This window comes from Panthera uncia, chromosome C2, assembly GCF_023721935.1.
Source record: "Panthera uncia isolate 11264 chromosome C2, Puncia_PCG_1.0, whole genome shotgun sequence".
Taxonomy (NCBI): Eukaryota; Metazoa; Chordata; class Mammalia; order Carnivora; family Felidae; genus Panthera; species Panthera uncia.
This window is the reverse complement of record NC_064810.1, coordinates 103,838,138-103,865,081: the sequence shown is the minus strand read 5'-3', so window position 1 is coordinate 103,865,081 and position 26,944 is coordinate 103,838,138. Positions and strand designations below refer to the sequence as shown.

General features: G+C 37.9%; 2 protein-coding genes across 2 annotated transcripts in view; one reads left to right on the top strand and one right to left on the bottom strand.

Moving 5' to 3' along the window:
* Window positions 1-26,944, top strand: part of GFM1 (G elongation factor mitochondrial 1) — a 45,662-nt gene that overhangs the window by 4,823 nt on the left and 13,895 nt on the right. Inside the window, exons 5-13 of the mRNA XM_049629637.1 lie at window positions 1,531-1,647; window positions 4,890-5,040; window positions 8,808-8,965; window positions 9,543-9,627; window positions 12,720-12,857; window positions 14,878-14,979; window positions 16,606-16,662; window positions 19,583-19,720; window positions 20,600-20,682. Of these exons, the coding sequence (XP_049485594.1) occupies window positions 1,531-1,647; window positions 4,890-5,040; window positions 8,808-8,965; window positions 9,543-9,627; window positions 12,720-12,857; window positions 14,878-14,979; window positions 16,606-16,662; window positions 19,583-19,720; window positions 20,600-20,682 (1,029 nt within the window). The remainder of the gene's footprint in view (window positions 1-1,530; window positions 1,648-4,889; window positions 5,041-8,807; window positions 8,966-9,542; window positions 9,628-12,719; window positions 12,858-14,877; window positions 14,980-16,605; window positions 16,663-19,582; window positions 19,721-20,599; window positions 20,683-26,944) is intronic.
* LXN (latexin) lies at window positions 20,714-26,730 on the bottom strand. The gene is made up of 6 exons (XM_049629644.1): window positions 26,425-26,730; window positions 25,033-25,095; window positions 23,792-23,969; window positions 23,362-23,498; window positions 21,299-21,361; window positions 20,714-21,037 (listed from the first exon to the last, which is right to left on the bottom strand). Exons 1-6 carry the CDS (start codon window positions 26,551-26,553, stop codon window positions 20,939-20,941), a joined length of 669 nt encoding a protein of 222 aa, XP_049485601.1. The 5' UTR covers window positions 26,554-26,730; the 3' UTR covers window positions 20,714-20,938.

Genomic DNA, 26,944 nt, shown 5'->3' with positions numbered 1-26,944 from the left:
AGTTTGAGTAGTAGAGGGACAAAGAGTGATGTGTCTGGTGACAAGATCGGTATTGAGGAACTTCCAAGTGAGAGCATTGCTGTGTGTGCCTGATGGAAGTGATTGAATTTGGGAATATGAACATGAAATTCTTCTTTATTGGGTATTTGTAATATTTTCCTGGCAAAACACAGTGTTTTCAGTTTTTGTCCTTATTACTTCTATTTTATTTGTGCTTGGCAAGAGATGGACTGTTTCCACCAAGTCTTTGTCTGAATTCAAGGAAAATTCTCTTTTAGCATTTGACTACTGCGGCTCTTTTTCTGCTCTACTCCCTTTTATCTGCATTCTGTATCTCTCATTAAACAGATGTTAGAAATTCTAACATCTGTTCTTCTGGTTCCGGTGTCCATGTATTAACTTTTCTACCGTACATTCTCCTACATCTTTTTCTCTTCTCATTTTGGATTGGGTTATGAGAGAATTCTTGAGGTCAGTCTTCCAGATCATAAATCTGATAGTCATGTGTGTCCCTTCTGTTATTTAGCCTGTTGTTTTTCTTTTTCTGCAATTGTGTAATTAATTTCCATAATCCTTCTCTTTTATCGCAACATCTTTATTAATAGTGGTGATTACTTCTCAGGTCTTTACATTTTCTTTCCTTTTAGTAACTCTCTCCTTGGAATTTGGTACTGGTTTTTGAGCTCACACCTCTCTTTTAAGTTATTGGTAACCTTCAAATATTTGGTGATTCTTAGTTACCTATCCATAGCTATACATGGGAGCCTAGAGCGTAGACTTAACAATGGTAGCTAGAGCGTATTTCTTCTTGAGTGAGAATTCCTGCTACTGAATCCCTTCAGTGATCGTGTCTGATAAAGGGTACAACCTAGGGGCGCCTGGGTGGCTCAGTCGGTTAAGCGTCCGACTTCAGCTCAGGTCACGATCTCGTGGTCCGCGAGTTCGAGCCCTGCGTCGGGCTCTGGGCTGAAGGCTCAGAGCCTGGAGCCTGCTTCCGATTCTGTGTCTCCCTCTCTCTCTGCCCCTCCCCTGTTCATGCTGTGTCTCTCTCTGTCTCAAAAATAAATCAACGTTAAAAAAAAATTAAAATTAAAAAAAAAAAAAAGGGTACAATCTAACGGTGAGTGTCTGATTTTTAACACACACACTCAGAGGTCTCCTGTAAGAATTTCCTCTTCAGCTAGCTATAGTCTGCTTGCTAAAGTCAGCTGGTCTAAGAATGAGAGTTGGGCAAGGTGATCCCACTTCCCACTGTGCTTTAATTTTCTGACCAACCACCATTGACTTGTTCTTCCCCCTTCTGTTTTTAATCCAGAGTATTCTGGGGGTCTGATGGGAAAACACTTATTTTAGAGTTCTTTTGTTGCCTAAATAGGGTTTTGGCTTTCTGAGCTTGATGAGTTTGGCTGTTCCCAACTGTTTTATATCTTCCCTCCCAGTTCCACAACATCTGCCATTGATGTATTTTTGTTGTTTCAAAGGGATTTAGGGAGAAAAAAATGAAGTAAACTATGTATTTTTATTTTTCAGGTCTAAACTGAGTCATAATGCAGCATTTGTGCAGATACCCATTGGTTTGGAGGGTGATTTTAAAGGTGTAATAGATCTTATTGAGGAACGAGCCATTTACTTCGATGGAGACTTTGGGTAAGTTAGAAGTATGTTACTAAAATCTTACATTTTAAAAAGCATCAAAGAAAAGGAAAAGGATGAGTTCTTTAAACACAGAGAAAACATCTTTTTAAAATGTGGCTGGAGGACTATACTTCAAAATGACTTTGTTTTAATGCCTTTAATCCTAGTTGCTTCCCATTTTGCTTAGTATTTATTCCAAGGGAGAGTATGTTACTTTTTGGGTAATTTGTATCATGTTGTGACATGCATGGTATGGTAAAAGGAGGCGTTCAGCTCCAGCTAGTAATAGATCTCTTTTTCTACTTGTTCATTTTTGTTCATTCATTCTGCAGAGTTTTATGGAGCAGCTGCTATGTCCTGGGTATTGTGATAAAATCTGGGAAGAATACATGGATCATAAGTGCTCTACCTACTTTATGAGATTATAAAGATAAAAGGATAACATGCAAAAGCAGTTAAAAATAGTACAAATGTGGTTTGGGTAATATAAGAAGCAAATCGGTAATTTTTTGACCTGGTACTTGGTCCATCAGTCACCTTTTGAGTGGCCTCTGCATACAAAACACTGTAATTTCCCAGTGGTTTTCAAACTTTGACATTCAGAAAAATCACCTGAAAGTTGTTAAAGCACATTCCTCGATCCACCTCCAGAAGATTCTTACTCAGTAGATCTAGGGTGGAGCCTGGAATTTGCATTTCTAGAAAGCTCCCAGGTGCTGCTGCCATTGTAGATCTACAGACCAGACTTTGAGTGGCACCGTTTTGGACAAAGTGGGAAATCATAAACTACCCTTCCTTATGAGGAGTGGCCCCCCGTGGCAGTTTCTCCAAACACAATTCCTGAGAGGTTTTCCTTCTCTGCTGTGAAACTGGGATTGCTAGGCTGGCAGGTGGGTGCAGGGTGTTGTGATCAGTTAACTATCATTTGTCCTTATCAGCTGTCTTGTAGGCAGAGAAAGAATATAGGCGGTTCTCTCACTTTTTGTGTGACCATCTACTTCTTAGGATGTGAGGTCAAGAGAACAGTGATATTTTAATAAAGTTTATTCAGTGCTGTGTCCCCAGCCCTAGAACTTCCTAGTACATAAGTATTCAAAAAATATTTGTAAATGAGTGAATAAATCCACTTTCCCAGAATTACCAGGGCACACATTTGTCTTCTAAAGTAGAGGCTTTTAAACTTTGTTGTATGCTCCCACCACAGATGAAATTTCTTAACATACCTGAACCCTCTCCCAGCCCTAGACCACTGGGTATGTAAATTTTGAAAACCCTCCACAGATGATTCTGACCCGAAAGAGTAAGAACCAGGGAGCTTGACAGGAAGGATGAAATTACGATCTGAAGGCTGTGAAGACCATTCTTTAGGATAGTAAGAATTATATTCTGACTATTTGCAGTTGACTTCTTTTATTTTTTTTAGGAACATGTTTTCTGAAAAGCTTACTTTTTTGAAATTAGTTTCCATTTTTAAAGAAATACTTTGAAAGTCTTTGAGACTGACGTTTTTAAACATCAAGTATATCCATTTCTCAGTTGTGTATATTTTATTTGTGAGTCTTAAACCTATTCATCCCCTAGAGGAATGGAGAACCTGGGGTAAAGGTTGAAGAGTTTGTCATATTTACTAAACTTTTTTTTACTGTAAATTAATGTATTCTGTGGTAATATTCTGTAATTGGGTTTGTTAATAATAGAGAGGTCTCTATTCCTGCTTGTTAGTGACTACAATGTTCTGGTTAATTTGGTTAATAGAATTTTCAAGAGTCATATGAGCTTTGGAGTAAGATTGGCTTTGAATCTTGGCTCTTACATTTACTAGTAGTACAACCTTTGTGTAAATTTTAAAGTTAGTCTTTACATTTCATTTTAATGCAAATATATCAGAGTTCTTTCTCATCTAAAAAAAATTTAGCCATTAGGGTTCATCTTTTTCATTGGTGCTTTTTATTTTTTTAATTTAATTTTATTTATTTATTTTTTTTAATATGAAATTTATTGTCAAATTGGTTTCCATACAACACCCAGTGCTCATCCCAAACGGTGCCCTCCTCAATACCCATCACCCACCCCCCCCCCCCCACCCCCCATCAACCCTCAGTTTGTTCTCAGTTTTTAAGAGTCCCTTATGCTTTGGCTCTCTCCCACTCTAACCTCTTTTATTTTTCCTTCCCCTCCCCCATGGGTTTCTGTTAAGTTTCTCAGGATCCACATAAGAGTGAAAACATATGGTATCTGTCTTTCTCTGTATGACTTATTTCACTTAGCATAACACTCTCCAGTTCCATCCACGTTGCTACAAAGGGCCATATTTCATTCTTTCTCATTGCCACGTAGTATTCCATTGTGTATGTAAACCACAATTTATTCATTCGTCAGTTGATGGACATTTAGGCTCTTCCCATATTTAGCTATTGTTGAGCGTGCTGCTATAAACATTGGGGTACAAGTGCCCCTATGCGTCAGCACTCCTGTATCTCTTGGGTAAATTCCTAGCATTGCTATTGCTGGGTCACAGGGTAGATCTATTTTTAATTTTTTGAGGAACCTCCACACTGTTTTCCAGAGCGGCTGCACCAGTTTGCATTCCCACCAGCAGTGCAAGAGGGTTCCCATTTCTCCACATGCTCTCCAGCATCTATAGTCTCCTGATTTGTTCATTTTAGTCACTCTGACTGGAGTGAGGTGATATCTGAGTGTGGTTTTGATTTGTATTTCCCTGATGAGGAGTGACGTTGAGCATCTTTTGATGTGCCTGTTGGCCATCTGGATGTCTTCTTTAGAAAAGTGTCTATTCATGTCTTCTGCCCATTTCTTCACTGGATTATTTGTTTTTTGGGTGTGGAGTTTGGTGAGCTCTTTATAGATTTTGGATACTAGCCCTTTGTCCGATATGTCATTTGCAAATATCTTTTCCCATTCCGTTGGTTGCCTTTTAGTTTTGTTGATTGTTTCCTTTGCTGTGCAGAAGCTTTTTATCTTCATGAGGTTCCAATAGTTCATTTTTGCTTTTAATTCCCTTGCCCTTGGGGATGTGTCAAGTAAGAAATTGCTGCGGCTGAGGTCAGAGAAGTTTTTTCCTCCTTTCTCCTCTAGGGTTTTGATGGTTTCCTGTCTCACATTCAGGTCCTTTATCCATTTTGAGTTTGTTTTTGTGAATGGTGTAAGAAAGTGGTCTAGTTTCATTTTTCTGGTGCTTTTTATTTTTAATTGAATATCCTTAAAATAGCAACACAAAGCATTTCTTTTCTTAGTCAAATTGTTCGATATGAGGAAATTCCAGCAGAATTCAGGGCAGCAGCAGCTGACCACCGGCAGGAGCTGATTGAATGTGTTGCCAATTCAGATGAGCAGCTTGGTGAGATGTTCCTGGAAGAAAAAATCCCCTCAATTTCTGATTTAAAGGCAAGTGCTCTCAAAATAAGTCTTACATTAACCAGAAAAAGTGGTGGGGTTTTTTGTTGTTTGTTTTTTGTGGGAAAAAGACATGATGCTTTTATGCATGGCTTTTATTAATGAAATCTGAGCAAATTTATTTAACATTGTTGATTTTTTTTCGAAAAATACTTGGCTGTGACATATAACTCTGTTTTTTAAAGTAAGGAGTGCTGTAACATCTTAAAATGGGAAAGCAGTTACAGTTTGTTCTAGGAAAAAAAAAGATATTTAAACATCCAACCTCTTGGGTATACCTTAAGAAAGAAGAAGATAAATATAGAAGCGTTATAGCAATAAAGACAGATTTAAGAGACAAGGCTGTTAAATGTTTGCAGACTAAATGTTGATACGTGTAGTATTGTACTATTTAGAAGGGCTGTATAGATTTCTTCACTTGATCAATTCTATAAAAATAAGATATCTGTCTGAGACTGGTATTTATTTTTTGAATAGACAGTTTTTCCACAGGAGACGTACACATGGTCAATAAGCAACCAAAAAGATGCTCAGCATCAGTAATCATTAGGGAGAGCAAATCAGAACCATAATGATATTTCACTTTATCTATGAGGATGGCTATTTAAAAAAAAAACCAAAAACCCAGAATCAATTTTTTTCTGTTAATGTTCTTTTCTTTCTTTTTTTTTTTTTTTAATGTTTTTATTTTTGAGAGAAAGAGAGTGTGAGTGGGGGAGGGGCAGAGAGAGAGGGAGACAGAATCCAAAGCAGGCTCCAGGCTTTGAGCTGTCAGCACAGAGTCTGAGGCGGGGCTCAAACTCACAAACGGCGAGATCTTGACCTGAGCCAAAGTCGGACACTTAATTCACTGAGCCACCCAGGCATTCCTGTTATTTTCTGGTAAATAAAATATTTTCAGGCATCCCTGTTATTTTCTGGTAAATAAAATATTTTCAGGCATCCCTAGTTATTTTCTGTAAAATGACCAGTATTGGCAGGGATGTGGAGAAATTGAAACTCTTGTGCATTGCTAGTGGGGATGTAAGGTGATACAGTCACTGTAGAGAAAGTATAGCCATTGTTTAAAAAAAAATTAAACCTAGAACTACCATATGATCCAGGGATTCCACTTCTGGGTAATATCCAAAATAATTGAAAGCAGGGACTCAAACAGGTATTTGTACACTTGTGTTGATAACAGCACTATTCACAATAGCAAAAACCGGGAAGCAATCCAAATGCTTAGCAGTGGATGAATGGATAAACAAAATGAGTATCTACATGCAATGGAATATTATTCAGCCTTAAAAAGGAATGAGATTCTGATACACATTATAGCATGGATGAACTATGAAGACATGCCAAATGATACAAACTAGACACAAAAAGACAAATATTGTATGATTCCACTTACATGAGGTACCCAGAATAGTCATAATTCCTAGAGACAGAAGTAGTGGTTACCAGGGTCAGTGGCAGAGGGGTGCGTTACGGAGTGGAGAGTTTAATGGGTCAGAGTTTCAATTTGAGATGATGAAAAAGTTCTGGAGATGGATAGAGGTGGAGGTGGCATAGCATAGCAGTGTAAATGTACTTAATGCCACTGAGCTGTGTACTGAAAACTGATTAAAATGATAAATTCTATGTTTATTTTACCATTAAAAAAACATTCATTTTACCAAACCACATGGTACACTTAGCAGAGATCAGGTAAATAATTATTGTGTGTAAGACCTTGTACTCATGGGGGTTATAGTAGATCAGATGCACAAGGGAAGAACCCTATTGAAGCTGAGGATGCTTTAATATATCTCATAACTTGAGTCCTTTAGCATTCACAAACTATGTAGGAAGGTATAGGTCAAGCATTGTGTCCTGGGAACCTCAGTGCAGAGTTAGGATTTTATCTATTACTGGGGTTGTGTCAGAGATCCCCAAGACCATTCCCTGGTTCAGTGATTCATGAGGATCACCCAGGGTTCTCAACACATTATCATACTCATGACTATGATTTAATACAGTGAAAGGATACAAGGCAGAACCGGCAAAGGGTAAAGGCACATGAGGTAAAGTCCAGAAGAAACCACGTGTAAGCTTCCAAGAGTCCTTTCCCAGTGGAGTCATGGCGGGGCAGGCCTCATTCCTCCAGCAGTGAGTGGTGACCTCACCTGTGAAATCCCAGCTACTGGAAACTCAGTGCCCTGGGTGTTATGAAGGGCTGGTCACAGACATCCTCTGCCTAGTGTGTACCCATATTCCAGACTCCCAGAAGGAAAGCAGGTGTTCAGCATTACACCACACTGTGCAAACAGTGTAGGCCCAGCAAACCATTCATGGTTCTTGGAATGCTGGGAACCCTCCTGAAATCCAGGTTCCCAGACACCTTCCAGGGGGCCAGCCTTGCAAACAGGCTTTTCTAAGCCTAGTTGTTTCAGCGCTGCTCTGTTTACTGTTTTCTGCATAGGATACATGGGTATACTTTACTTTATGTATTATTGGATATATTATTAGGGACAGTGGAAAGGCAATAACTTTCAAGTGTGCAAGTGATTCTTATGAAAACAAGGGAAATTTTTGGAAAAATAAACCTCTTGTTAAATCTGCCACCCTCAAGTTTTTCTCTATTCAATTAAACTAAACGTGGTAAGATTCTTTTACATCCCTACTTGCATATGAGAGAGGGGCAGAAAGTCTGAGTTGTGATCATGTGGCATAGGGGTAATCTAAGCCGTTAGTAAGGTAGCCATTTCTGGATCCTAGCAACAGCAAAAACAAGCTTTTGTGATAATTTCATATAGCAGTTTCTCTCTTGTTATGCATATTTTCCCCTGTTTTATACTCCCTTTATCGTATGCAGCTGTTATGCTACTGTTCACTGTGGTGCTGTTTGGAAATTGTGATTGTACATGTTTCTTGGAGTAGCTAGTTTTCTATTTTTTCATGAGGACTGAGAAAGACTTGTACACTGGCTCTGTATTTCTGCTGTGGCGGCTTGTGGCCACAGCACTGCTGTTGACCTCTTCCGGCTGCTAAGACCTACAGCTCCTCAGAGGCCTGCTTAGCTGGGAGGGCCACCTGGGGCATACAGCTGGGACACATTAATAGTGCTTGCAATAGAGTGGGGTATGACCTAGAGGTTGTTATTTTAAAGCCTGTTACAATCATGGCCCTTAATTTGTGAGTGATTTGTACCCTTGGCTTCCTGTATGTATGTTATTTTTAAAAAAAGAAAAATCTGTTAATTAAACGTTTTTTAATAGATGCTATTTTTCATTGTTTTAAACATTTAAAAACATACAAAAGTATACAGTAAAGAAAAAATCTCGCATGTGATTCCCATTTGCCTAGTTCTCTGCCTCTTCCTGATAACAGGTTACCAGTTAATAGATTGTGGTGTATCTTTCCAGAGATTGTGTGTTTTACTTTTCCTTATGTTTTACATAATTGTTAGCATACTGTTTATACAATTCTGTGTGTGTGTGCCTCTTTTTTTATGTGTATGTGTGTATTTTTGGTCATATTGAAAATTAGTGACACTGCAAGAGTGTCAAAAGTGGTTATACAGTGAATCGCTTCCTAGCCCTGAAAAAGGAACTGATTTTTTTTTTTTTTCTTGTATTTTGACCTTAAGTTATAGAGGACCTGATTCTAGTCTGCACAATAGCCTGTACTCCAACGAGTACCAGTTCATTTTATTCACTTGTTGGTTTGTAATTGATTTGAAATACAAAACTTTTTTTAAAGTTAGTAATTATTAAATTTTTTTTCTTTTGTAGCGTGCAATCCGAAGAGCTACTCTAAATAGGTCATTTACTCCTGTCTTTTTGGGAAGTGCTTTGAAGAACAAGGGAGTTCAGCCCCTTCTAGATGCTGTTTTAGAATACCTCCCAAATCCATCTGAAGTCCAAAATTATGCTATTCTCAATCAGGACGAGTAAGTCTTGGAAACTGAATCTTAGTTTATACACAAATATTTTAACAGGTACTATGAAAGAATTTAAGAGTGGTTCTTTTGATTAAGTTGTGTTTGTGGTTTTTTCCCTGTAATTTACTAAAATCAATCGCCCATTTCTATTTGGATAACACTTTTGACACCTAGAAAAATATTATACCACTTTCCATATCATATTCTGTTTGTGAGTTAGAAAGAAGTATGGTTTATTATCTACCAAGGTTTGCATCATTAGTAAATTTTTTCATTTGGGACCAGCTGGTTTTGGTCATACCCCCCAAAAAAAGCTTTGAGAAACAAACTTTTTAAAGGTCTCATTGATTATTTTTCTTTTCTTAAACTGGCACTTCTGTGTTTTTAGTCTACTCTGGTCCTGTCACAATGTAGTAATTAAGCCCTGAGAAGTTATTCTTACTCATCTCTTTCAGTGAAATTTCAGTTATGGGAGGTATAAATGTTTAGCATGCATGTGCTTTTGCCCAGGTAATACTCTGATGAAACAAATTGATATACAAGAAGTATCAAATACTGCATCTCACAGATTTACATTTCTTTTAAGTGACTCGAAAGAGAAAAACAAAATCTTAATGAACTCTGAAAGAAACAGTTCCCACCCATTTGTAGGCCTGGCTTTTAAACTGGAGGTAAGTGGCTTTCTAATGTATTTAATTGCTATATGTAGAAATATTCTTTTAAGGTTTTCTTCCTATTACAAAATGAATATGAAAGATTTGGTTACAGATTGCTCTGCTAAAAGGCTCCCCCCTCCCCCCCCGCCTTCCATACAGCCTCTTTAGAAGGAAGTTACTGTACACAGCCCATGCTTAAGGGGGGAGGAATTATGCTCTACCCCCTTGAGGGAACAGTATCCACTGTCAGTTATGTGGGTGTTGTCTTCTTTCCCCCATTTATATTTTTATTCAGTCATTCCTTTATATCAATATGGCCTCATGGATATTTATTGTGAGATACAGTGAATAGTATGTTATTTATTTTGTTGCCCAGGTTTGGCCATTGGAGCTCTTTCGGTTGCTCCTGTGTTCTTTCGAATACTTCCTGACTTTGTGGCACTATAGGATCCCCCATGCTTATCATGTGTACTCCCTGTCCCAGCTCTAGAATCAACCATTTCTCTAGGTGCTTTGGTTCTTTTTAATCAAGAATGATATTAGAAACCAAGATTTGAGTACGGGGGTGTACTTTTTGTTAGGGTGTCGTTGCTTCTATTCATATGTTGTAAGTGGAGAAAAAAGGTAGATAATTTCGAAGTGTTAAGAGTGGTTATTTCTGTAACGGGATTATATTTTGGAGGCGTTTTCTTAGTTTTCATTAAAAAATTTTTACAATACACTTCTTGTAAAAGAAAAAGATAATTTTAAATTAAAAAGTACAAATAACATTGCAGTGACAATTTTTATGTGTAAAGCTTTTAAAAATATATATATGTAAGAATGTCTTCTTAGGATTCCTAGAATGGTGATTACTGAATTAAAGGAATGAATGCTTTTTTGCCAGATTCCTGTCATACTCTCAGAGTAATGTATTATTTCAGTGCATCTTTATCAGCATTGAGTATTATTTATTTTAAGAATTTTTTTAAATGTTTATTTTTGAGAGAGAGAGAGTTTGGCTATTGTAGTTAATGCTGCTGTAAACATTGGGGTGCATGTACCCCTTTGACTCTGTACTTTTGTATTCTTTGGGTAAATACCAAATAGTGCAATTGCTGGATCATAGGTTAGTTCTATCTTTAACTTTTTGAGGAATCTCCATACTGTTCTCCAGAGTGGATACACCAGTTTGCATTCCCACCAATAGCACAAAAGGGTTCCAGTCTGCATCCTTACCACCACCTGTTGTTTCTTGTCTTATTAATAAATTTCAGCCATTCTGACTGGTATGAGGTGATATCTCACTGTGGTTTTGATTTGTATTTCCCTGATGATGAATGATGTTGAGCATCTTTTCTTGTGTCAGCCATCTGGATGTGTTCTTTCGAAAAGTGTCTTTTCATGTCTTTTGCCCATTTCTTAACTGGGTTGTTTGTTTTTTAGGTGTTGTGTTTGATAGGTTCATTATAGATTTTGGATACTAAGCCTTTATCAGATATGTCATTGCAAATATCTTCTCCCATTCTGTTGGTTGCCTTTTAGTTTTGCTGATTGTTTCCTTGGCTGTGCAGAAGCTTTTTATTTTGATGAGGTCTCAGTAGTTCATGTTTGCTTTTGTTTCCCTTGTCTCCGGAGACATGTCTAGTAAGAAGTTGCTATAGCCAACGTCGAAAAGTTGCTGCCTGTGTTCTTTAGGATTTTGATGGCCTCCTGTCTCACATCTAGGTCTTTCATCCGTTTTGAATTTGTTTTTGTGTCTGGTATGAGCAAGTGGTCCAGTTTCATTCTTCTGCATGTTGCTGTCTGGTTTTCCCAACACCATCTGTTGAAGAGACTGTCTTTTCTCCAGTGGTTATTCCTTTCTCGCCTTGTCGAAGATTAGTTGACCTTATAGTTGTGGGTCCATTTCTGGGTTCTCTGTTCTGTTCCATTGATCTATGTGTGTGTTTTTTTGCCAGGACCATACCATCTTGATGACATAGCATTTTAATGTAGCTTGAAATCCAGAATCATCATGCCTCCTGTTTTGTTTTTGTTAAAATTTCAGAATTGCCTTGGCTATTCAGGGTCTTTTGTGGTTCCATACAAATTTTAGAATTGTTTGTTCTAGCTGTGCAAAGAATGTTAGTGACATTTTAATAGTACTTCTGTACTTTTTAAGTTTGGAATATTTAATATATTTTTATATCAGTCGGGGTTAGCTTCTTATTGCCTTAATTCTTCAGAAATTTCTATTTTTATCCATTTATTCTTCTAAATGAATTTTAAAATCATTAATCAAATGTTTAAAAATTCCTCTTGGGAATTTTTTTGCTATTGTGTTAAACCTGTAAATTAGCATGGGAAGAATTGGCAACTTTTAAAGCATATCTAATTGGTTAGTGTTAAGATTGAGGAGGAATTGATCCTTGATTATTTTATATTCAGTTATTTTAAAGAATGCTTCTTTGTGGGCATCTGGGTGGCTCAGTTGGTTAAGCATCTGACTTTGGCTCAGGTTGTAATCTCACGGTTCATGAGTTCAAGCCCTGCTTTGGGTGACCCCCACTTCTCTCTCTCCTTTCCTCTCACCCTCTCTCCCTCTCTTTCTGTCCCTTGCTCAATTGTGCCCTCTCTCTCTCTCTCAAAAAAAAAAAAAAAAAAATGCTTATTTGTATAGCTTTCCAGGTGCTTATCAAAGGTTTTCTAGGTGTATAGTACAGCTTTACCATTTCTGATAATATTTTTGCTCTTTCCAATATATATTGTCTTTCCAATAATTATTACTGATTTGTGTTTACATCTTAATTGTATTAAACTGAACTTATGAAATAATATTAGAAGGCAAAAGGATATTTCCTTATTACATATACAATTTAAAATTATTTTCTAATTTTTATTTCAGAAGAATCAGAAGTAATATCTTGGATTGTGATACCAAAAAGACCAGCAACAACCATTTAACTCATGTATATTCAAAGCTGATATTTTTAAGTATTTTATGGCAATAAACCAAAACACATATATAAAGTATACTACTAAAATTGATAGGGAATAATTGGAGGTTGTTGTGAGGTTTTTCTCCTAATTTTGATTCTTACATCTCTTTTTTCTTCTTTCTGCCCTTACCCAATCTTGACTTATAGGCTGGGCGATTTGGACAGTTAACATATGTCCGCAATTATCAAGGAGAACTGAAGAAGGGTGACACCATCTGTAACGCGCGGACGGGAAAGAAAGTGCGGGTGCAACGGCTGGTTCGCATGCACGCCGACATGATGGAGGCAAGTAGAGGTCCTTGTTGAGAGATCAGAAATATCGCGAATGCAATTCACATGAAATAGATCTTCCTTCTTGGTATGCTGAGTCCCACAAGAAAATCACTTCTACTTGAATGTGTTTTCCTAACTTCTTCCTTTTTACTTAGATATGCTATAATTCTTTTTTTTTTAAATTTTTTTTAACATTTATTTATTTTTGAGAGAGAGAGTGTGAGCAGGGGAAGGGCAGAGATAGAGGAAGACACAGAATCTGAAGCAGGTTCCAGGCTCCGAGCTATCAGCACAGAGTCCACCCTGGGGCTTGAACTCATGAACTGTGAGATCATGACCTGAGCCGAAGTCAGACACTTAACCGACTGAGTCACTCAGGTGCCCCTGCTATAATTCTGATGTCGCACTTTGGTATGGGCTAAATTACTAGATGTTAAGGACACATTTTATGCCACTGTTTGTGATTAGCTGTATTTCCTCAATGGCCAAGGTTAAGGAGAAAGGACGATTAGTTCCCTAAGACTCAGAACACAAGATTCAGCACCTTTCTCAAGAACTGCCATCACAAAGAGTGTGTAATAGGTGTTAGGACAACGTAAGTGGTTTTCAGAGGCAATTGAGAGTAATTAGTTCATACACAGTGTCCAACATTTCAGGGAATTAACTTTCACAAGTATGGCCTGTGTGAAAGCCCTATTTAACCCTAGAGCTTTTTATTCCTATTATAGAACCAGCCCCCGCAGAAGGACCTTATTGGTGCTGAAATCCATCTGAAGATTTAGAGCCTCTCAAGATCTTATCTGGGAAATAAACTTTGGTTTATGGCTTGAATTTTTGAATTGGTTCTGAATCTATCCATGCCTTCTGTGGTCTTTTAGGATTAAGTCTTGGTAGAAATGCTAAGTGTGTGAAGTTGTCTCCTCCTCCTGCTCTTTCCCAAGTCACTTCTATTCCTAGAGAGGTTTATTTGTCAGCAAAAGCTTATGACATTCAGAAATTTGTGGTAACCATAACTTTGTCTCTCCTGGAAGGTGAGTGAGCAGTCTTTCAAAATTGGATGCAATTGCTGTTTTGTGAGATAGGCAGCAGGGGGCATTATAGAGGGATTGGTGATTGTCACAGCCGTTTGTTTTTATGGGCCGGCCAGAGGCTAGGAGATGTGTTTATCTGTGTAAATGTTAGACTCAGGCACACTTGCTCATTCACAGCCACAGCTGTTATGAATGAACTGTCAATATAAGTGGACAAAAACTAGGAAACTTAAGAGGCACCAGTGCTTTGTTCTTGATTTCCTGTGTTTACTTGACTGCTTGCATCTGTGAGAAATTAAAATTATTTTAAGTACATGAGCTGAATTCCCCTGCCTTTGTTTTCAAAACTTCCTTTGCAGTTTTTCCTCTTACGTCTTTGTCATACATATGTCATTGTTGGACTGTGGCAACACGTATAATATACATCCTTTTTTGTTTGTTTTTTTATTTATCTTGAGAGAGAGAGCATGCACGCACACAAGTGCAGTGGAGGGGTAGGGAGAGGGGGAGAGAGAGAGAGAGGAGAGAAGAGAGAGAAGTAGGCTGTATGCTGTCAGTGCAGAGCCCGATGCAAGGCTCGATCTCACGACCATGAGATCATGTCCTGAGCCAAAATCCAGAGTCAGACACTTAACCTACTGAGCCACCCAGGTGTAATACATCCTTTTTAATCCATAGAAATCACTTTAGAAGTGTGAGGCTCTGTGTACTGTCACTACTACATATCCTCCAAATAATGATGCCATAGCTCTAAATGTCCATTTAAAGTAAAATCTTGTCAATCAAGATACGGTTTAAATAAAGGCCCTATTCAAGCTATATCTTGCTGTGGTTGATTGTTGGTATTGCACTGGTTCTATAATTCATTTTCTGTAGAATCCATGGTGAGATGCTGCCATACTTGTTTATGTACAATGTGTTTATTGTGTAATTACTTTTTAGTTACTATGTCCTGATTTGTATTACTTGCAAGCATTATTTTGTGTTATTTCTTTATTTAGGATGTTGAGGAAGTGTATGCTGGAGACATCTGTGCATTGTTTGGCATCGACTGTGCTAGCGGAGACACATTCACAAACAAAAATAATAGTGGCCTTTCTATGGTATGTCATTTCATTTCAAAGCTGTTTGTCATTTGAGTTTTAAAAGTCTTTGTTTTTATATAGTACATTTAGTACTTCAGAAAAAACAATCACAGAAGTTTTTATTTATTGCCACAGGCATCAGTAGATTTGTTGTGGGTGACTCTTTGGATGTCAGACAAATGCTCTATGTAAGTTATCTGGTTTTTCTTAGTAAAATAATTCCACGGTCCTGTTAGGTTTAGCCTGGAGGGAGAACTCTTCACTAGATACACCGGGACTGTGTAGTGCCGATTCCTCTGCTCTTAAGATCTGCCTCCCCATAGGGGATTCCCTTCTAATTCCTGTTGCCATAATCAGGCCGGTCCCAGTGGAGTGCCCCTTACTTACTAATCTAGCAGCCAGAGTGGACCCTTGCCTCAGTCCCCCCAGAGAACTGGAACATGTAGACTAGGGGATAACAGAGTAGAACCCTGCTTGAAGGAGAGGTGCAACTAAACAGTCTTACTGCAGACAGGCTGCCCTGTGGAACTCAATGGCTTTTCATCGCTGAAGGATCCCAAAGGAAAGAGCATGCTTGAGTAGTTCCTGCCTGTGAATCCCCTTCACTCATTTCCCTTTTTTGCGCCTGTAGGAGAGCAGGTTCTCTGACAGTAAAATCATCTGTTCAAGCTGAATTCAGTAAAGAAAGAATAGGAATACACAGGGGGATAGGAATTTGCAGTGAAGGAATTTATAGTGGGTTCTTTACATAAGAACTGGTCTATCCCTAATAGATGAGCACTATAATAGTTCCTGTATTATGTGACTCAGTCATAATCTTATAATTTAGTTTTTCTGTATAAAATAAATATTCTCTAATATCTATGGTTTTACATTTTGACTTAAGATACTACAAAAAAATCAAAATCTGTACAGGTTTTTGGGGGGATCTAGAGAAGAGGCATGTTTTGTAAACAAATATTATTGATAAGGCCTTCTCTAAATATTTGTCACTAATAATATGAGGGACTGGAGGTTGTGGGAAGTGCTTAGGCTTTGAAGCAAATAGACCTTGATTAGAGTCTCACCTTTGCCCTATACTCCTTACTGACTCTTGGCCAAGTTATTTTGTCTTCTTTCCAAGCCCTTAATAATTTAATTTGTAAAATGGGGATAATAACATCTGCTTGTCAGAGTTGTGATTGATTGAATGAGGTATCATACGTATAAAGAATCTAGTGCCCTTTCTCTGTTTTATCAGTGGTCATGGTATATTTTGATTAAATAAAGTAACTTATCAAAAGATGGCAACAGTACATGTAGCCACTAGCCAATAAGAAATTCCACATCTTGGCATTGGGTTCATTATGATTATGTTTAAACTGAATGTGTCAGTAAACTTAGAGGTCTTAAACAGTTAATAAATAATTTATTTTTGTTATTTGGGGAGGGAGGAGATAATGTAAATGTGTGCATTTATTAATGTATTATATTGATACATTTAATATGAAACAGACCACACTATATATCACACTATATATCGTCTAGCCTAAACATGTTGACTAGTATTTATACTTTTGTAAGTAGCACATTAAAATTAATTCATTCCTGGACCAAACAGTACTGTATTTGAATTCTTCTCTGTTCTTTTAAAAAATATTTTAGGAGTCAATTCATGTTCCTGATCCTGTCATTTCAATAGCAATGAAGCCTTCTAACAAGGTAGGAGATGGGTGTCAAACTCAGTATATCGCAGTAAAAACTTGAGCTCACAATGCATATAGTATCTTATGATAACCAGCAATCTCATGGTCTCTATTTCTTCTTTTGGTATTGAGATTACCTTTTTTTTTTTTTTTAATGTTTATTTATTTTGAGAGAGAGCATGCATGCATAAGCAGGGGAGGGGCAGAGAGAGAGAACTCCAAGCAGGCTCCACACTGTCAGTGCAAAGCCCGACTCAGGGCTCAATCCCAGGAACCCACAAGATCATGACCTAAGCTGAAATCAAGAGCTGGACGCTTAACCGACTGAGCCACCCAGGCGCCCCGAGATCACCTTTTAAAACTACCAGTCTGGGGGCATATGGGTGGCTCAGTTGCTTAAGGGTCTGACTCTTGGTTTCGGCTCAGGTCATGCATGATCTTGTGGCGTCGTGGGTTTGAGCCCCACATCAGGCTCTATACTGGAAGTGTGGAATCTGCTTGAGATTCTTTCCCCCCCTCTTTCTGCCCCTTTCCCACTTGCTTGCTCACTCTCTCTCTCTCTGAAAATAAATAAATAAACTTAAAAAAAAAACAACCAGTCTGTTGGTAGTAATTACTTTTCACACTATATCTGAAAAAATTGGTGGTATTAAAATTGGTACGAGACTGTGCTTTCCAACTCTTTACAGTATCACTAGCTCCAAAGTAATAAGAATATTTTCCTAGATTCACATCATAAAGGAATGAAAAGGGGAAACAGGGACATTTGTCTTAAGTTGTAGTAAAACCCCACTGAAGTACATTAGATTACTGTATAGAATAATTGCCTCATGGATTATAATACATCTCTGGATTTGTGGTAGTTAGGAAGTACATGTCTGGTTATAATGTGGAAAGCCTAAAACAAGACTGTTTTTCTTTCTATGATTGGACTTGATGTCATTTGCTTTTTATGTAACCAGAATTGCTTGAATAGGTTTAATTTGCATTGCTGTCATAACTGAGTCTTAAAGTTGCTTTGACATTCATAATAGTCATGTTAATATCGTAAATTGAAGTGAATTCATTCATGCATTGAGTGAACATTTTATGACCTCTTGTCATTTGGGAGCTATTGTTTACAGAACATACTCTGGTTTATTGTCTTGTGAATACATTAACAGGTACTACTTCCTCTTTTTTGAGGAAATGAGATTTTCCAGACCCTTCTCGATACAGAAAAGAGGATGTTGAGGGAGTAAGAAACATTAAATCCTTCCATATCAGAAATTTGAGAAAAGGCAAACCTTGCATCTTACCACACAGTGAAATGCCACAGTTCTAGGTACTTTGCAAAATTGTTTGTTTTTCCCTTCAGAACGTTCAGGGACAGAAGTTAATGATACTGTGCTTCTTCATTCCTAATTTAGAGTCTATGTAAGGTATTTAACTGTTGATAGTTCACAACAGTGGAGGGAAATCAAAGGCATCAGTATCTAAAAGGTTTTTTGGTGTCTTAGGGCCATCTGCTTGCTGGAGTAAAGTCAAATTTAATTCAAATAATGAAGTCACTGCATAAAGCTGTGAATCTCGATAGTGGGGCAGGGATGATTTTCTAGTAAGTTGAAAATACATAGTGTAGCGAAAAGGCAAGAGACTTCAGAGATCGACTGACCCAGGATTCAGTCCCAGCTTTGCCATGCACTAGCTCTGTGGCCTTGAGCAAGTCACTTCACCTTTCTACACCTAGTTTCCTCACCTGTGAAATGTGGATAATTCTGTCTTGCAGCATTGTAGTTAGAATTTGAGGAACATACACAGAGCATACACATATAGAATGATTCCATGCACATGTGATAGCTGTTAAATACTGGTGATCCAGGGTGTGTTAGTTTCCTATTGCTGCTAAGAAAGTACCACAAACTTGGTGGCTTAAAATAACACAAGTATATTCTTTTACAGTGTTAGAAATCTGAGGTAGTTCTTAATTGGCTAAAATCAAGGTATTGACAGAGCTGTTTTCCTTTCTGGAGGCTCCAGGGGACATTTTATTTTTAGCTAACTCAGATTGTTGGCAAAATCCAGCTCTTTGTGGCTGTTAGAACTGGGGTCCCCATTTCCCAGATGACGGTCACTAGAGGCTGCCCATCTTCCTGGGCTTATGTCTTGTCTTCAATGCTGTCAACCATGAAATGAGTCCCTTTTGTGCTTCAAATGTCTTCTGCCTCTTCTTCACTCATTCTGTCTCCCTGACTTAACCTTCTGTACTCCTCTTCCTTTTTAAAGATTCTTCAGATTCTTCATGGTAATTTCCCCATCTCAGTGTCTGTAACCTTAATCATATCTGTAAAGTCCCCTTCACCTCATAAAGTAAATTCACAGGTTTGGGAGGATTAGGGCATATCCTTAGAGGACCATTATTCTGCTTACCATGTATGGAATTACATCTAAGAAGAATAAAGGCACATCCAGCCACATCCAAGCAGGTTGTTTTGAAAGGGGGAAGTCCCATAGTGGCATTTGCCTTATTCTTGGTCTTAACTGTTCTGCTTGAAGCTACAGTCAAGTCTTGGTAAATATACTGATTCCTTTGATTGTGTATAGGATTTCTAAAACGTAACAGTAACATAGGTTCTTCTTTCCCCTTCATGGGCAGTTTTCCCCACAAGTGGATAGTTTCTGTATATCTGAGAATAGGAAAGGGCATAGGTAAGTCTTGGACTCTTGTTTTCTATCTTGTTATAGAAAGAATTCTATCAGCCAGCCATTCACTGCTGTCTTGACTGTGTGGTGTCCAAGCTCAAATAAATATTGAAAGGGTATGGCCTAGGAGCTAGGTGGGGATCATTGTTATTTCCTAGCTGTTAATGTATTTGATTTCATTCAGTAAAGTTCTTTCAACAGTCCTATTGCTTATCATGCTTAGTAAAATGTGTAATGACTTTCTGTTTTTAAAGAATGATCTGGAAAAATTTTCAAAAGGTATTAGCAGGTTTACAAGAGAAGACCCTACATTTAAAGTCCACTTCGACACTGAGAGCAAAGAGACAATCGTATCTGGAATGGGGGAATTACACCTGGAAATCTATGCTCAGGTAATGAATAACAAGAAAATTAACTTAAATTCATTGTATTTATGTTTCTGTTTTGTTACAAGTCAATAGTTCTCAGTCTAATGACTGTAAACTAATAGTAGTTCTTCAGACTTCATTCTGGTTTCTATCCAGATGTGGCATACTGTGTTACAAATGTTACTATGTGTTACAAGTTAATTCTTTTTGATTTCTGAATCCTTTTATTTGTAAAATATTGCAGACTGCTAGAATCAAGGCTCAGTATTTGCGATAAGACCATCCATCCATTCCCTATGTCATTGTTAGTTGGGTCAGGTAAATTCTGGACCCAGCCTTAGGGAGACCTCCTGTTGGGAGAGACCTGCTGAGGAATTTGGCCCATCAGTATCCACTCTTCAGGCCATTTCTTGCCTGTTTTCTTTTCAAGTTAGTGCTTGAAGATCATTAGAATATAGATAATAGAGTAGATGGGCCATATTTTCCTAGGAAAGTTCTTCTGTATCTGTGAATGAAAACAAAAGCTGTATGACTTACGATTAAAAATTCTGGTTGTGATCACATTTTAGAAGTTAAGACAGTAGAAAACTGACAACATTCCAGTGAATATGTAATAGTATAGAAAAAAGGTGTGAAGTTTTAGTGGATAGATTAGAGGTAAGTGTAAGTTCATGAGTCTTAAGTAGAATTCATTTACATAAAATCTTTAAAAGCAGTTTGTATTACTTAATATCATGTCTCTAACCTTTCTAAGATACTTAAGTGATTTAAAGTTTGTCTTTTTTTTTTTTATCTATTATGTTTAGACAAGTGCTTCAGAGGTAGTTAAGATTCTTAAGATTGTTCTTCTTTCAGTTTATTTTTTTAAACATACCAAAATATTATCTCCCCTGTTCTTTTTAGAGGATGGAAAGAGAATATGGCTGTCCTTGTGTCACAGGAAAGCCAAAGGTTGCTTTCAGGGAGACCATTACTGCCCCCGTCCCGTAAGTATGCAACACAAACGTACTAGGAGACTGGGACTGAAGCTTTTTATTATGGGATATACATACCACTATTAGTATTGGGACACTTTTACATCATGACACCGTTACAGAATCTGTATAGTTCTATACTGTAATGAAGACATTTATACAGAGTGACACTTTGCAATTTGGCCCCATAAGCTAGGGATCCATGAAGATCTGGAATACACAGCATTTATAAGCATGTTGACACTTCATCCAGCGTTAGGATCTTCATTTATTCCAGTTGTGCTTCCTTTGGCAGACGGCTGTTATGCTTTACTTTAGTACCGTATTGTGGATGCCAGAGAACTTGCATTTGCCAAGGAATAATCTCCTGCAAGTAAAGGAAACTAACGCTGTGATAAAATTCAGAAAACATTTAAGAAAACAGTGTTGGGTTTATAGGACAAAATAGTCTTTACAAAGAACAGCATAAAAGAAGTTAAATGGCTACCAGTATAATATACTTCAGCCTGGTATCTATTTTAATTTACATGAATTCTTACTTAGAGTCAGAATTATGACTTAGGCATACGCTGTGGCTACAAGTCTCCGTTTTCAAAGTCCCAACAGATAAAGGTAATAGGTACTTTACCTGAGATGCAATGTCATGAAGTAGAATGGTGTAGTCGAATTCAATGAAGTCATCATTTCTTTGCTATCATAAAAAATAAAAACCTGGTGTTTGAAACTTCATATCTTTGGCAGAAATGATATGTTCATTTTAAAATTGAGCTTTCATTACTAGATGATTATAATACTTGCATTTAATAAGTAAAAATTAAAAAATTGAATGTTATAATTTACTTAGCCTGATCAGATAAACTGTGTTCTTATAAAGTAAGTTTTATTTCAACCTACATTTTAAAATCATGATTTTCCACCTGGTACTCTAAAAGTTGTGTACCCTTGGGGTGCCTGGGTGGCTCAGTCTTTTCAGCAGACGACGCCTGGTGGTTCGGTTCATGATCTCATGGTTCGTGAGTTCAAGCCCCGTGTCGGGCTCCGCCCTGGCAGTGTGAAGCCTGCTTGGGATTCTTTTGCTCCCTATCTCTCTGCTCCTCCCTCACTCACACACACTCTCTCACAGAATAAATAAATGAATTTCGTGTACCCTTTTTAGGTTCTGGGCTGCGGTAGCTGCTTTAGAGTATTATGATTAAAGAGTGTCATTTAAGATTCCTTAATGTTTCCATTATGCAGAAAAGCATTATTTAAGGGATAAACTACTGGAATGAGTGTTTACATTAAAGGAAACCAATTTTATAATAGAAATTTTCTTTTTAAAAATTGAGAATAGTGAAACTTAATGAATGTAGTTATCTGGTTTTATAATTAAAGCTTTGTGCTGCTTATTGCTTTGGACACACAAAGTATTTATACCATGTACACCATATACACAGAAATACTGCATCCACAGACTTTAAACTACATTCACCAGAGATTTGCTGTACAAGGTTCTTGGCTTATCATCAATGTATTGAAACAAACCCTAGCCTCCGAGGGACAGCACGAGCTGCTGTGGCTCCTTTGGTTAACAGGGATATAAATGTGCAATAAACCTTTCTGCTGAAATTTTAGTTAATGCTTTAAAACTTGGATGAACGGTTACAGGAGTTTTCTTTCATAAAACTACTAGTACTGTCTTGTGTATATTTTGCTACAAAAACATGCCTTGAAAACCATGATTATGACTGTATAATTTCTGTAACCTGGACCTGTTACTCAATTATTTGAGGCCTCAGTACCCCTACAGGAATGTTGTAACCAAAGTTGATATCTACAGAAGTGCATTAGAAAAAGGCTGTTTCTGAAAATGTTGTAGATTTGTTAGGGATTTGGCATCATGTTGTGACAACTGTGATAGGGTGTTCTGCCCCCCAGTGCCCGTAGGTATCATGTGGTTACAAAAGCCTGTGGAGCAAAGGTGCTCCAGTTGCCTTGCAGTTTGTTACCAGCAAGCCAAAACAAGTCATGTGGAAAGTCCTTTTCACTGACAGAGCTCAGACTGTTTGTTGTGGTTTCTTTGTACTGTTTTTCTTTGTATCTTTTACATACCAACAGTTGACTTTTTAACCTCTTAATAAGGCTAAAATGTAAAGCTGACTTTATCTCCTTAAAGTCTTGAAAGAGGCAGTTCTCAATAGTCCTATCAGACTTGGAACACCAGGCTATCAACAAGAAACGGAGGTTGTAGATTATGGCTAAAGGGGTTATAAGAGAAACTTATATACAGCAAGCCTCACAAAGATTAAGATGGTAATATTTTTGTTCCGGCTGATCCCTGGGGCAAAAAAATGCCAGCATGTCTCTGAGTAACACTGGCACCACTGTTTCAATAGAGGAGGAAAACAGAGGTAGTTTCAGTATTGCATACCTATAGAAATTTGAACACAAAATTTAGATTGCCAAAGATATAATATTTTAAGCTGAGCACAAGAACTGAATGCTGTACTGCCTATAACTCAATATTTCACTCTCTTGGAAACTGCAGCTTCACTGTTTTTAGCCTTGGTTGTAAGTCTCACTCCTTCAAAATAACAGGCTCACTATTTTTAATATAAAATGACTAAAGGAACACTGTTTATCCAATTATAAATCATCACACTTTCTGTAAAATGAACTTTGTTAATAGTATATGTTATACAAATCACTTACCACTTGCTTGACAGTTTGTATTTTTACCATTTTATACCATGTGTTTTCAGTAGAATTCTGCCATATTATATAACCACAGGCAACCCAGGCTAAATGTCGAACTGGCTTCATTTCTGGAGATACATTTCCAAAACTGTCTGGGGAGGGAAACATTTATATGATAAATGGAATTACTTTATATATGCAGTATTAACCTTTAAGAAAATCTAAATCTAAGTCATGTCTTTGTTTCCTTCAAATGTGTACAGAATATAATTTAAGCCCTGGATCTACAAAGTTGCAAGGCCCTTTTTTGTTGAATTAGATTGGTAATGAATATTTTTGCAAAGGCCAGTCTATTTCCAACATAATGTTAACATCTAACAGTTTTGAGGATAATTAATACTGATCTTAAAGTTGAAAGGAAATTTTCCATGCCATATTTATATACCTGGAATATTTTGTGCTTCAAGTGGTTCCTTCATAGACTTGAGTCTTTGATAAAATGTGTTATCTTCTTTATCTGGGTTCTTTCCAATTTCTCCTTCAAAAGTGAAGTTGACTTCTGGTGCAGTATCTTGTCCCGTTAGAGGGTAAAGTACTTCAGCTGTACAGTTCAGTGTAACTTGCTGTTTGAAACATTTTGCAAAATATCTTTACATGTAGAAGGCCATCCATCACTAGCTGTCATTCTTGAGGTACAACATTAAAAGTGTTGGCCTTCTAATGGTGTTTGAAACTTCAGAGTGTCTATTACAGAGGTATCTAATTGGGTGTGGCCTACAGTTTTCTTAAAGATATCTAAAATAGATAACTTATTTTGTAACTTACAGGGTTTCATAATCTCATAAGTTCTTAAAACTTTAACTATTTCAGTATTAATGGGGTGTCCACTTGGAAGGCTAGATTTTAGTCTGATTTTATATACTACCTCTAGCCTTTGGTTACTTTTTAAGTCTTTCTGTTACTCCACTCTCTGCTTCTGAAATAACAGAAATGTTCTCAAACCCAGATATAGTAATCTTATCTACATATAAAGTTAGAAAATGTAGCATTGGTTCTGCTTTGAAAGATGGCTGTCTAGCAGCTTAGATGTCTTTTAATAAATCTCATGTTAGCCTGTATCTCTTCTGAATTATGCTCAATAAAAGGGCAAGCTTTTTATAAAATTTCAAGATGGTCGTGTTACAAATTGCAGTTCCTTTCTTTTAAGTTTGTCTCACTGGTTATTTGGCAGGAATGTATTTTTTTAAAATTTCCTTGCCCCATTACTGAAAGATTCTTACCTGACATGGTGGTATCATTTGGTCATTTTATTGCTCATAAATATCTTTCAACTAAATCCAAAACAGAATGAGAAAGGCAGACATATAAGAAAGTGATAATGACTGGAGAGCAAATTACTTCACTTGTTCATATTAGGCATAAGTTCAGACTGTCCTATGAGTATATAACATTTTTTTAAGGGAATTTATTTGAACTGAAATGTGTAGAGTCTTTGCTAACTAGCTCAATAGAATTACCTCATGTATCTCAATATATTTTAAAAAGCATAAAATCTGACCTATGCATAGTCATTATTTTTTTCAAGGCAGGGATTTCACAACAACTTAATACGATTTTATCAGCAAAGGTGATCTAAAATATTTCTAGAATCAAATTTTATTTAATAATAAAGGACATTTCACTTACTTTTTGGATAATTTCTTCCACAGAAAATTTAAGGCAATACTTATGTCCTCTTCCTGGAATATCCTATTAAGAAAACGTGATGAGTTATTACAACAGTAACTCAGTTCTTTGTATTGTTGGAAGAATACACTCTCATTTGGTTGGGGGCAGAGGGCTGACTGGCGGGGGTAAATGATCAAAGCCTTAGACCTTGAAAAAGGCATGTCACCATGTATAGAACTTCAGATTCAGGAAGTCCTCTATCAGGTTTATTTTGGATGAGAACAGAGAGGGGATTAAAAACATATATATATATATATATATATATATATATATATATATATATACATACATACATACAGGTTATAATTCACTTTTAATCATCAGAGGACTTCAGCCTCTGGATCTGTGATCCTAAATTCTCTACAAAAGAAATTGTGAAACATCTTTTGATTCTAAGACGAAAAACAGGATATACCAAAGAAAAGGTTTTCAGAAAGCCCTGTGTACCTTCCAAATCGTGTTCAATGAAGGTGAATTCCATTTTGGGGCAGATTACTGCAAAGTGGCTAGAGATGTTAAGTATTATTTTTACTTACACATTAGTGGACCTACAAAATGAAACTTTAGCAAGTAAGACAAATGTTTAGGTATTTCACTTTTGAATCAAAGATACAATTAAGAGTTTATACCTCATTATCTGGTGCAGTTTTGAAGTAACATCTACTCCCTGTCAGCTCTTATAGCCTATTAGTTGTATTTTACATCAGATAACTAAGCTTTTAGTAAAATGGAAACAAGGCTGGTTAGTGGTAACTTTGGCCGTAAGCATTTAATGTAACCCTTTGCCAGAGGGAGCACATCTTTTACAGCAGTCAGTGGCAGTGGTGTTTGGGTAATTAAAGAAACGCTTCAGCCCAGAATGCTTTTCTCTGACTTAGGTTGTCGGTTTCTCTTGCTTTTGCTTCCCCTTCATTTCGGTCAAAGGGTCTGGTAAGGATTGTTCTTAAATTTTAGGCAAAGAAGAATCGTTTGGAAGACGAGTTTTTGTTCAGATTAGCGTAGTAGATGAGAAAGACAGTAGCAGTTTTAAGGTTCTTTTGAATGATTCCTACAGGTTTCACTCTGTAAAGGGTAAAATGCCGCCCCACATTTAGAACATTTTCCCATTTCTTTGTAATAGTGCCTATTAAAAAACGGCCTCTGCCTTGCCAAGAAAAAAACAAACCGCCCTCACTGCCCTGGAGTGGCAACTATCTCCAGAACTGTTAACTTCCCTAGACTTGCCTAGTCCCCAAACGGGCAAGGGTGAAGTGGAAGGGAAGTCGCACGAAGAAAGAGGCTGAGACCCTCCGGAGTGGAGGGAAAGCGAGTAGGTGCGGGCCCCCGCCCGCTGCCGTCTGCTGGACTCACCTCCATGCTGGCTTGTTTGATAGTCTGCACCATAAACACCTTGTGGGGGGTCCCCTGCTGGTAGTTGATGCAATTCTCCGCCACCGAGGCCGCCCTGGAGGCCGGGAAGTGGGTCGGGGGGATTTCCATTCTTGGTGAGCGGCGGGTGGGTGAATGCACCGAGGCTCTGAGGCTCTAGCTTAAGGGACGGGACCCAACCGGTGCACAGAACCGGGGCTTCGCTGGTCCAGGCTCCTGCCGGGTAGCTGAGGTGGAAGAGTCGGCACGCCTGGTTCGGGCTGGGTGTGGGCAGGCTCGCCAGCTCCTACCGCCCCCCCCCCCAAGCCCCCCCCTTTCCTCCTTCCCTCCTTCCGATTCGGGAAGCTGCCGCGGGGCGCTGGCTCCTGCGGCACCGCCCTTTTGCTGCCCACGTTTACTCGCTGGTTCCGGCCAGGGCGAGGGTCCTGGCCTCCTTTCCGGCTGGAGGGGGTGGAGGTGTGGGGAGGTGGGTTAGGTTGGCAGGGACGTCTTCCTTTCATTG

Bases quoted from the DNA above. Each gene is read 5' to 3' on its own strand.
- LXN (XM_049629644.1), bottom strand. From the start codon at position 26,553: ATGGAAATCCCCCCGACCCACTTCCCGGCCTCCAGGGCGGCCTCGGTG. The intron at 23,970-25,032 runs GTAAGTGAAATG...TGTTTCAAACAG, and splicing joins TGGAAGAAATTATCCAAAAA to CAAGTTACACTGAACTGTAC. The intron at 23,499-23,791 runs GTATATAAATAT...TTCCCTCCCCAG, and splicing joins TGAAGCACAAAATATTCCAG to ACAGTTTTGGAAATGTATCT.